This window comes from Gymnodraco acuticeps, unplaced genomic scaffold (genome assembly GCF_902827175.1).
Source record: "Gymnodraco acuticeps unplaced genomic scaffold, fGymAcu1.1, whole genome shotgun sequence".
Taxonomy (NCBI): domain Eukaryota; kingdom Metazoa; phylum Chordata; class Actinopteri; order Perciformes; family Bathydraconidae; genus Gymnodraco; species Gymnodraco acuticeps.
In genome coordinates this window covers 221,287-233,633 of record NW_022992312.1, presented here as the reverse complement: position 1 = coordinate 233,633, position 12,347 = coordinate 221,287, and the positions used below count along the sequence as shown (strand labels likewise).

The window sequence follows — 12,347 nt, the reverse complement described above, 5'->3', positions numbered from 1 at the left end:
CGGACAGATTTGGTCATAACTTGTCTTTAAATTCACGGTTTTTTATGTCCATTGCAAAAATGTCGCTTGTTTCCAATTTCTCTGATTGCATGAATTTGAGGAATTAACTTTATGAAACAAATATTTTCATAACAGAAATAGAAGGTCACTAAAAGAAGAAAAATAAGTTGTATACCAGAATCATGCTTCAAGAATGTGTGTAAAATATCCGTTTAATGTGTCCAAGTATGCTGACTTTTTCATGTGAAAATGATGAAGCCACCCCTCCATCAGTACTAAGATGACCCACAATGAAACAGTGCTTTAAAAAAGGATGAGAGCCAGTGTAATATTTGCACTTTCTCTCTCTCTCCCTCAAAATCGCCTCGTGACGTGTTTGCAGAGCTGCAGGAACACGATGACCACAAATCTTCTGCAGAGACAATAACACATCCAACCAATGGGACGCAAGCATGCCAACTTCCTGTTTTCAATCCCACGCAGTAAGGATAAAAGGCGACGGCTCCCTCCACCCTCCAATCCCCATCAAACGGAGATTAAATCCATTCGGGACCATTCATCATAGCAACAGAGGGCTAATCCCATCAGCATGAAGAGAGACAAAGTGCCACAGCTTTCACTTCTGGATCACGACTCTCCATCATATCAGCACTGGTTCCCTGTCACCTAAAGTGTCCACAACTTCCTTTTAACTCATTATTAAATTCAGCATTGCTAGTAAAACTGCCCTGAATACAGTTTTAAGTCATGGTAAGTGCTCAAAAATTGTAAATCCACTATAGGTTTGCTGTAGTAGTCGGTTAAAATGGGTTTTAAAATAGAAATAAAACTCATTTTGTTACAGTTTTCATAATGTTACTGTTGGCGTCAAGACCTCCTACTAAATAGAGTGGTGCAGGAATGAGTCAGCATGTTAGCCCTTCCTGTTCCCTTGTGTGGAGGTCACTGATTTTCTGAATGTGTTTTTGGTTGTAAATGTTATGGCAATCATGATATTAAAGCTTAATGCAGGGTAACCCTAATGAAATGTAACTTAAGTAGTATCCTTTCAAGTGTTTTAAATCCTTATGTCTGAGAACATGTGGTCTGTGTTCACGAGGGTAAGATGAAGGGTTTTATGACACTACAGGAAAGGAAGACGTTTGCTCTGGGGGGAAGCTACGACACCAAACTGTTCTTTGTAGGGTGTGAGTTTTGCTTATTGTGATCCACCTGGGCCCAAATGTTGTGCTGTCAGGAGAATGATCTTTGATGTTTCCCTATAAGAGAGTCTGTCACACAGAGCACTCAGGAGGAGTCGTCATGCTTGCAAGTGTTAAAAGAAAATATCTTAAAAGACTTTATATCGATATTGTGTTTCTTTGCCTCACTCATCATTTTCTCTAGACAGCAGCTGATTTTAAGGTCACTCCTAATCGTCTGCTAGTTTGTTACATTGTTTTCTTTTTCAGAAGGTTCGGTTTGCGTTCACACGGCAAAACTAAAACGGACTATAAACTTTAAACACAAGTCATGTGCACGGAAATGCTGTTCACCCATTGGTCAGACATCAAGGGGGTAAAAACGCAAAACCCGGCAATTTCTACCGGAGCCTCCGCCATGGAGCATCGGCAGGTTACTTTCATGCTGCTGTTAATCTGGAGAGCAGATCAACAGACTCTAGCAGACGGCGCATATGATTATATAATCAGACGACGTGCAATAAAAAACATTATAACACATAATGAGATGTTCTGCAGTCAGGAGGAGGCTTCACCGACGACAGGTGGCTCTGACTTTTATGTGTAGTTGACGGAGAACTTTTACTTCACTGTTCAACACTTCATTCTGCTTCACTCTTTCGCTAAAGATTTTGAAGATATCCGCGTTCTTGTGACTCGTAAATACTACGCTTCCTGTGTTTTGGTGCGGACTGCGTTCACACCAGCGATGAACCGCTCCAGAGTTCACTAGCAAGCGGTCCGAGACCACCTCTTCTAGGTTCACTTCAGAGGTCTCAGACCGATCCAAACAAACCAGGCTTCGATTCAACCAGACTAAACAAGGCTGGTGTGAATGCGACCCGAGTTGCTACGACATTGGTCTGAAATAAGGTCTAAAAGTGTTTCGGGTTACACCACAATAATTAACTTTTAAAATCATCTTACTTCTGGATCATGGACTGCCACTCGCCCTCTCGCTCTCCGATGGGGAAGCGGTCGATCTGCGCCTGGATTTTCGTCCTCCATTCGCGCATGTAGTCCTCGATGTCGAACACAAAGGGGTGCTGCCCGAAGTTTGCGTCCACCACCTCCCCTGGAGTCTGGAGACCCACGGTCGGGTACAAGTTCGGCTGCAGCAGAGAGAAATGAGAGAGTACAGGGTTAAGCCACCTGGAAAACACCTCCATTGTTTACATAGTGACATCACGGTGGACCACTCGCGCTTCTATTGGCTAGCGCTCAAACACATTGTACTTTTGATTTTAACTGCCCAAGAAGAACCTTATACAACTGTAAAGGTAAATAATCGCAAAATAAATAAATAGAATATCTAGAATGTGGCTGATTTTTTTTTTTTATTTACTTGAGAAATCCTATCCTGCTTTCCCTCTGCTTTTATGTATTCTATAGGTTTGTGTGCATGTACACATCACTGACATCACTATGTAACACTCACTCTTCTATTGGCTAACGCTCCAACACATTGTACGTGATGCTAAGGGGAAGGACATCTCTAAGCGGTTGACCAATCACAACAGAGCCGGCCAGCTAACCAATCAGAGACGACCGGGCTCTGGTTCAGAAATAAATAAGAGCGTTTTGAACATTACACCTGACATGCCACATGTCACAGTAAGACACTACATACTGATATACACCTGAACATCAGCAGGAGAGGTCTCTTTAAAGTAGAGACACTACATACTGATATACACCTGAACATCAGCAGGAGAGGACTCTTTAAAGTAGAGACACTACATACTGATATACACCTGAACATCAGCAGGAGAGGACTCTTTAAAAGTAGAGACACTACATACTGATATACACCTGAACATCAGCAGGAGAGGACTCTTTAAAGTAGAGACACTACATACTGATATACACCTGAACATCAGCAGGAGAGGACTCTTTAAAGTAGAGACACTACATACTGATATACACCTGAACATCAGCAGGAGAAGACTCTTTAAGCAGAGACACTACATACTGATATACACCCTGAACATCAGCAGGAAGAGGGACTCTTTAAAGTAGAGACACTACATACTGATATACACCTGAACATCAGCAGGAGAGGATCTTTAAAGTAGAGACACTACATACTGATATACACCTGAACATCAGCAGGAGAGGACTCTTTAAAGTAGATACACTACATACTGATATACACCTGAACATCAGCAGGAGAGGAGAGGCCTCTTTAAAGTAGAAAACACTACATACTGATATACACATGAACATCAGCAAGGAGGGACTCTTTAAAGTAGAGACTCTACATACTGTATACACCTGAACATCAGCAGGAGAGGACTCTTTAAAGTAGAGACACTACATACTGATATACACCTGAACATCAGCAGGAGAGGACTCTTTAAATTAGAGACACTACATACTGATATACACCTGAACATCAGAGGGAGAGGACTCATTAAAGTAGAGACACTACATACTGATATACACCTGAACATCAGCAGGAGAGGACTCTTTAAAGTAGAGACACTACATACTGATATACACCTGAACATCAGCAGGAGAGGACTCTTTAAAGTAGATACACTACATACTGATATACACCTGAACATCAGCAGGAGAGGACTATTTAAATTAGAGACACTACATACTGATATACACCTGAACATCAGCAGGAGAGGACTCTTTAAAGTAGAGACACTACATACTGATATACACCTGAACATCAGCAGGAGAGGACTCTTTAAAGTAGAGACACTACATACTGATATACACCTGAACATCAGCAGGAGAGGACTCTTTAAAGTAGAGACACTACATACTGATATACACCTGAACATCAGCAGGAGAGGACTCTTTAAAGTAGAGACACTACATACTGATATACACCTGAACATCAGCAGGAGAAGACTCTTTAAAGCAGAGACACTACATACTGATATACACCTGAACATCAGCAGGAGAGGACTCTTTAAAGTAGAGACACTACATACTGATATACACCTGAACATCAGCAGGAGAGGACTCTTTAAAGTAGAGACACTACATACTGATATACACCTGAACATCATCAGGAGAGGACTCTTTAAAGTAGAGACACTGCATACTGATATACACCTGAACATCAGCAGGAGAGGACTCTTTAAAGTAGAGACACTACATACTGATATACACTGAACATCAGCAGGAGAGGACTCTTTAAAGTAGAGACACTACATACTGATATACACCTGAACATCAGCAGGAGAGGACTCTTTAAGTAGAGGACCACTACATACTGATATACACCTGAACATCAGCAGGAGAGGGACTCTTTAAAGTAGAGACACTACATACTGATATACACCTGAACATCAGCAGGAGAGGACTCTTTAAAGTAGAGACACTACATACTGATATACACCTGAACATCAGCCAGGAGGAGGACTCTTTAAAGTAGAGACACTACATACTGATATACACCTGAACATCAGCAGGAGAGGACTCTTTAAAGTAGAGACACTACATACGATATTAACCTGAACATCAGCAGGAGAGGACTCTTTAAAGTAGAGACACTACATACTGATATACACCTGAACATCAGCAGGAGAGGACTCTTTAAAGTAGAGACACTACATACTGATATACACCTGAACATCAGCAGGAGAGGACTCTTTAAAGTAGAGACACTACATACTGATATACACCTGAACATCAGCAGGAGAGGACTCTTTAAAGTAGAGACACTACATACTGATATACACCTGAACATCAGCAGGAGAGGACTCTTTAAAGTAGAGACACTACATATAAAAACTGTACTGCTCTGGATTGGGGCAGCAGTTAAGCTTATTTTAGCCACAAAGATACAATAAAAAAAAACATTTGTATTGCTTAATGTTGGTCAGATAGCCCCTCTATAACCCAGAGCAGAAGCTGTACATGTCTATAAGGGTTAGCGAATAAATAGTTGTAAAAGTACAAAAGTTGTGTGTGTCTCTAGAGTCGCCTTTGTCCCGGTTCAATAACCAGAAACGTCAGCTGTGTGGAGGTGACGCACTTCTCTGCAGAAGCATGAATGTCTGGCCCTCTGCCAACACTGTGTTCTGCTCAATGGATTATTGTTGTGGATAAGACTCTTATTTTCTGCTTCTTCCCGGACTCGTTTTAATTTGCAAGACGAGAGGAGGAAAATAAACTTTACAAAACAAGCGTCTCCTCTCACATCTCGACGCCGTTAATGCATGCATGAATCCCATTAGAATGAATTTCCTTTTGGCGTGGGAGTGTTTCTCATAATGAAGCATGGGAGCTGATGACAAGCCACAACAGCACAAAGCAACACAAGTTGTGTCCTGTTGCAACACAAAACATCATATTAAATATATAGGCTTTCATTAGTTCAGTTACTTAATAATATGTAAAACAATTGGACTTTTATGGCCAACATTTTAAGAAGATTAAAAGCACATTTTAAACTGTTTTCCTTTTTTTCTGGACCTAAAAAACCCTTGTTTAAAATCGCTTGTTTAGTTGGACATGATAAATCCTAAGCACTCCAAAGAGGGTATTATGACAAATACTGAAGCTTGCCAGAGTTGATCAATTAAAAAAAAAACACAAACGTTTCTTTCATGCAAAGATTTAAGGATGGAAATTTGTTTAAAAAAAGAAAGGAATTGAAATGAAAATCCGGATAAACTCTTGCTTGCGTTTGACTGGGTATAGCTAAAGATACCGACACTACACTGCGGATACAAATTGTATAACAAGAAGGTTCAAATGTGTCTTAGTGAAGCAGAAAGGAAACCAGTCGTACATCTAATAATTTGTCACTACATGCTGAACATAGCTTTTACACTACTCAATAAAGCGCTCCAGGTGTGTGAAATGTGTCCAGGCTTGTTTCTCCCCTTCGTGAAAACATCAACGACCTGAATGGCGCAGACATGTTCCAGCCTGCTTTCCACACAGTGTAAACATTCGGACTACAGTGGCCACTCTGCAGGGAATCAAACACTTGATTTCTATAAAAAGCCTCATGTCCTAGAGTCCTGATTCATTATGGAAACTTAAGGAGAGGAGATAATGTGGTACTTACTGGTAGGTCTGTGAAGGCAATGCCTGCAGAGGAAGAGAGAGAGAGAGTCAGCATGAAGGACACACACACACACACACACACACACACTGACACACACAGCAGGAGGCCTCAGTGTGTTTACCTGTCATCTTTCTGCATTAATCTGACCGCTTCAACACCATGTTAACAAGACAGGTCTATTTCCATTTGTCACATTTAGTCTTCCATCTTTGCAGTCAACATGAAATGCTGCATGGAGGTGTGAGTGTGATTGATTGACATCCTCCGTTCAGTGTTTGTTATCACCCTGTATCTACAAGCTAAGGGCAGACGGTTAGCGGTGATATTAAAGAGTAAAAGACCATAAGAGCATCTAACTGGACCACATTGATATTTGCAGGAGTGTTTACGTGCTGTTTAATGTGCTGCGGCTGAGTAGCCAATCAACTGGTCACAAATGGAACTAGAAGAAAACTGAATGCATTGCTGCACATTTAAATGATCTTTTAAAAACACAATTTGCTTATATAATATTTCCCTAAGGTGATTATCCCTTTGTGCAATACAAATTGAGCTTGCCTGGGAACAGCGCTTTTTCTGTTGGTACCTCAGTTAACCTGTTAAGCCCCGAGCCTGTTTTTCAGGCCTCAGGCTCGAAAATGACATTCCCAGAACAAATGACCATAACTTCACTTCTAAAAAGGGTTACATTAATAATCTTTTTTCTCAAAGCGATGATAAACCTGTGGGTTGGATGTAGAAAAATCAGAATCATAATAGATTTTTTTTATTTTAAAGTAAATTGAGATTGAACACAGTAAAAAAATGTAAATGATTGTGTCCGTCCAAAAAAAGAAACATTACTTATCGTGAAAACCACCCTTGAATGATGGGATAGACTAAAAGCTTTAGGAATCCAAACTATAACATATAATAAGTACCCTGTATCAAGATTGATGCAAAACAAGTGACATTTGACCTTTTTAGAGACATTTAGCACAAAAAAACCACTTCTGGGGTCATTTGGGTAGATTTTCAATATCTCTGGCCCCATTGGTCGATTTTGATAATTGACACCTCTATTTGAACCGTTAGAGCCAATAGAATCGAGGGGAAGTTCCTAAAATCCATCTAAACATTACCATTGGTGAATGAGATGCGCAGCCAGGATGCCCAAAACAGGAAGCTGTCATACATTCTGGTAGCGATCATAGCAGCTAATATGAAATCTCCGTTTGACATAAAAATGGAGATGGATTATCAGAAATAATTTCAAAGTGACAGACACATTGGATTAACCTTCAGCAGCGTTGTATCGTTGTAATGCCATTGAACACGACTTTTGATCAGAACAACAGTAACGGTAAGACTTATTTTCCGATGTGGTCCCGTAAAGCTACTTTTGTTGTTTGTTGTCATTTCGCCGTGAGTTCTGATCGCTCAGTGATGATACTGTTACCTGTAGAATCTCAGCTTGCTAATCGATATCTTGTTTGTGCGGATCCGATAAGTAATAAGGGTATTTTAACTTGAGATCTGTTCTAAGTCGGGGCTCATTTAGACACTTCTTGTGAGACTTGTGTTTTGTTTCTATAAAAAATGTTCATATCGTCAGTTAGCTGAGTTTCTTCCCGTTAAGTGGGTGTGACACATTAATAGGTTGTTAAATGTTAAGAAGCCCTGAGACAGTTTCGTGTGGGAAAAAAAAAGCACAATGTCTTCAAGAAACACAATGGTAAATAAAATGTAAAAAAGGCTATAAGGCACAAAAATGTAATAGAGAAAGTTAGTCTGGAGACCTGATACTAGCCTACAGTAACTTTAGCAGTGAGCTTCTCCCAGGTGATGATCGTTAGCTTTCGTGAGATTAGAAAGAGACTTTAACAGGAAAGCTAATTTGTTGCTTATGTTAATAAAAATCACATTATTACTGTACAGTGGAACAGAAGTTGTTGCACTTCGTTTCTGTGCTCCTTACCTAGGCTGTGTCCGTTCTTTGTGTAGAAGCAGGTGTTGTTGATGAGGTTTACGCAGCAGCCAATCACGTCGCCCGTTGTAAACGTGGGTCCGTAGGGCTGCCCGGTGCCGGACGAGCAGAAGGAGTGACCGTCGTCTCCGTGGTAACCATACGAGTGCTTGTCCCAACCTGAGGGAGGAGAATTTTTTTAAGAATAAGAGCGCAGAGCAAGCAGGTGCGAAATATGCAACAAATCGTCCAATCTGAGCGTGAATTTAAAACAAAAACAGACGCATAACAAATAAATCAGAGAAAAGGTGTTGATAGTGTTTAAAAAAAAAAAAAAACAATAAGACAGACTCAATTATCTGGAAGAAAATCCGTGTTCTCATTAAAGTTACTCAAGCTCGACATAATCTTGGCTTTAAAAAACATTTGAGTTGGTATATATATATATATATATATATATATATATATATATATATATATATATATATATATATATATATATATATATATATATACCAACTAATATAACTCAAATGTAAGACTTTTAAGACCTCTTTGAATAGAATTGAAGACCTATTTCACAGCAAGAAAGTATGAAGGAAAACTGCTTTGAAAGAAGAAATAAATCCCATAATGACTTACAAAGTAAATGTATTCATGTTCAACATAAGAACGATGACTGAACATAACAGCTCTGTGTGTGTGTGTGTGTGTGTGTGTGTGTGTGTGTGTGTGTGTGTATGCAGGAATCCTGAAGTCAAATTTAATACCTTTTAAGACCTTTTTTAAGACCGCATCGCAACTTCGAGTTCTAACCGGTTACATCGGCGACACACTTTACCTCACATTGACTATATTGATTGTAAGATAGCACAACTAAACAGAGTGCAGACAGACTTCTGAAGCCTCCTCTCCACATGAACTTCAACCTCTCTGTGAAGGTCAGGTTTAATGCAGGATGCTGCTTTGTTGCTTCTGTACTCTGTGCTCTTTCATTCCAGTGAAACCATTAGAAACCATTAGAAACCATTAGAAACCAGTAGAAACCATTAGAAACATTAGAAACCAGTAGAACCAGTAGAAACCATTAGAAACCAGTAGAAACCAGTAGAAACCATTAGAAACCAGTAGAAACCAGTAGAAACCATTAGAAACCATTAGAAACCAGTAGAAACCATTAGAAACCATTAGAAACCAGTAGAAACCATTAGAAACCAGTAGAAACCAGTATTTGACCAATAAACAAAACAATTGACAAAACTTTGAACTATGAAATATATTAAACGTTGGTGAGCTTCAGCGGGGTAACGCCATATAGGAGCTCCCTCACAAATACCCAGGGGTTAAATTGGGCTGGGGCTGTCCGGGGCTAAGCCCGGCACATAGGACGATGCTCTGACGTCATCACCCTCACACATTTGTCATATGTTTACAAAAAACTGTATATATGTTAAGACTTTTCTCGTTCTTAATATAGACTATATTTAGCGTCGATATGTGTTGACCTTACTTAAAATAGCAGATCTCTGTGACCGGATATAGTTTGGCTTAGACCCCGGCCCCACGAGGACGCATACAGTAAAACACATACGCAAACGCAAAAAAGTCTTCCGTTCACACGCATTCGATTCATTAACGTGTCCGTTCACACTAGACCGCTGGAAACGCTGTAGTACATATGCCAGGCCTGTAAGTGACGCTGCTGCCGCCACAAAATACACCAAAAGCAGCGAAGAAGACCCCGGAGCATGGTTGTCATGGTTGTCATGGTTGCTAGTGGGGTCCGGGGGCATGCAGCCCCGGGAAGGTTTATTTTTAAATCTCTCTCTCTCTCTCACAGAGGCTGTGTGCTCCTCCATGGCGATGACAGCTTGCATAAAAAAAAAAAAAACGGGATTTTGAAAAGTGCGGGGGGGGGGGGGCATGTCCCCAGTGAAAATTACGCCGTGTGTGCGTCAAGTGCAATAAATATATATACAAGTTGCAACACACACAGAGAAAAACTCTGCCCCTCATGTGTTGTACAGGCTGGCATGATAGGCTGTTCAATGGGGCTGAAATGTTGTGTAGATTCTGCCAGAAGGAAAATCTCGGTCAAACTCCTTATGAAGCGGTGAGCTGCCGCTCCACATTGCTTTTCTTCCCGACTGCAACGCTGGTCCCGCAAATCAAGCAAGAACGGGATTTGTCGATATTCATTGTGGGAGGTGGGCGGAGGAGGGGTGTATAGAGTTGTAGTAAGTAGATAGTGTAGATGTAGATGTTTCGTTTATGCATAGGGTAGATTATTTTAGATTACATTTATTTTTTTTCTGTGTGTAATTTTTACATTTTGGATTTGCTTAGCGAGCTACTGGTAGCTTGCGATCGACGTGTTGGAGACCCCTGCTCTAAATCATATTTAAGACCTTTCTTATTTTTTAAAAAAAATCATATTTAAGACTTTTTAAGGCCTTGAATTCTGATTATCAAATATACGACTTTTTAAGACCCCGCGGGAACCCTGTAGTAGAAACAGACATTTATCTCACCACACCCAAAGAGAGAAAGCAAGCACACAAAGTGTCGTCTTACCTGGGAGTCTGTTCATGTTTACACCCTGAGCGGACAGGCCGATGCCCATGTACCTGTGGAGAGAGATTTAAGAGTTTATTTAGACACGTCAAAAGAGATTTAAGAGCAAGACCCGCCATTAATTATGCCTTGCTGATAAACATCAACACATTGCATAAGTGTGTCAGTCATCTAAGAGTTTATCAAGTCAAGGACAGCCCCCACCGAAGAGCCAAAGCCCCTTTGTTTGTGACACAGGGCACAATTAATCAAAATGATATCCATCGTGCAATATCCAAATCGCAGTAAGTGCAATATTTGGTAACGTTTAATAGGTAATTATATCTGAATGAAGTGTTGTGGAGCTGCAGAGAGGTCCCAGCCTACTAACAGTCTAATAATAATGAGAATAATGTTTAAAAAAAAGGATCAATCCCTCCAACATATCAGACAAAATAATCACTTTAATGTTTTTTCTGTGTTAGCCCTACTGCCATCCCCCTGATGACGTATCACTAACACTAGGGCTGTCCCGAATACCATTTTTCGGGCTCCGGATATTCTGTAGTAATCAGCAGCGAATATTCGGCCCGCGGTGGGGGGGGGGAATATGAAATTGAAAAGGATAGCGCATTGTGTTTGTTACTTTCGTTGCAGTTGTATATGTCTCAAGTGTGCTTTTATTTTGAAGGAGAGGTAGCGCTGTTGACAGGAAGTTGTTGTTGCTTTGGAAACAACGTGACGGAGATTAACGGAGAAAAGTAATATCTACATATAAAGACGGAGAAAGTAAAGAATAACTTTTATGGCTAAGTGTTAGCACCCCCCGAAGAGGCACGAGCTCTTACGTTGATATTGGAGATTTCAATACATTCAATTTGCAAAAGAAACGGGAAAAAAAAAACAAATAACGAAATTGAAACCCGAATAGTACTCCAACGAACGAATATTCAGGTACAGCCCTAACTAACACAGGTTAAAATATAGTCAATGAGGAGTTGTGTAAGTGTTTTTCTGTGTTCTGAGTCCTCACCCATCTCGTCCTTTGCTGATGATCTTGACCTCGAAGTAGTAGACCCCGCAGGCAGCAGGGATGGGGTGTGTGGCCCGCACTGACGCTGCATCTTTAGGGGTTTTTCCGTGACCTTCAGGGTAAAAACACAGAGCCACAGAGAGCGGGTATTACAAACAGATCATGCTATAATCAAAGGATGGACATGAGTGTGAAGACAGAAGCTTTTCCAATGCTACTTAGCCTTTGTGTTGTGCTTGGATGATTATAAAATATGTTTGTCAGGATAACAGTTTATTTCATCTCATAGCCAAAAACAACATGGACGGTTTCAAACTAGTTTCTACGCAAAGAATACTCATTACTTTCATTGATTTGTGTGTGTTGTTTAAATGTATAGCATCTGGTGTCATTTTGCGCTGCCATTAAATAATGCAAGAGGCCCCATTATGCTTTATGAGGGTTTTCCCTTTCCTTTAGTGCAGTGGTTCTCAACTGGTGGGTCGCGACCCAAAAGTGGGTGGCGGACCCGTTTTGAGTGGGTCGTGGATGTGTGAGTGAAGAAAAAATAAATTTGGA

At 40.5% G+C, this 12,347-nt stretch overlaps 1 protein-coding gene across 1 annotated transcript in view; it reads right to left on the bottom strand.

Annotated features, from left to right (window-relative positions):
* ranbp9 (RAN binding protein 9) overlaps nt 1-12,347 on the bottom strand; it is a 35,314-nt gene that overhangs the window by 14,068 nt on the left and 8,899 nt on the right. The window contains 5 exon segments of the mRNA XM_034208296.1: nt 2,148-2,332; nt 6,259-6,281; nt 8,216-8,383; nt 10,778-10,830; nt 11,790-11,901. Of these exon segments, the coding sequence (XP_034064187.1) occupies nt 2,148-2,332; nt 6,259-6,281; nt 8,216-8,383; nt 10,778-10,830; nt 11,790-11,901 (541 nt within the window).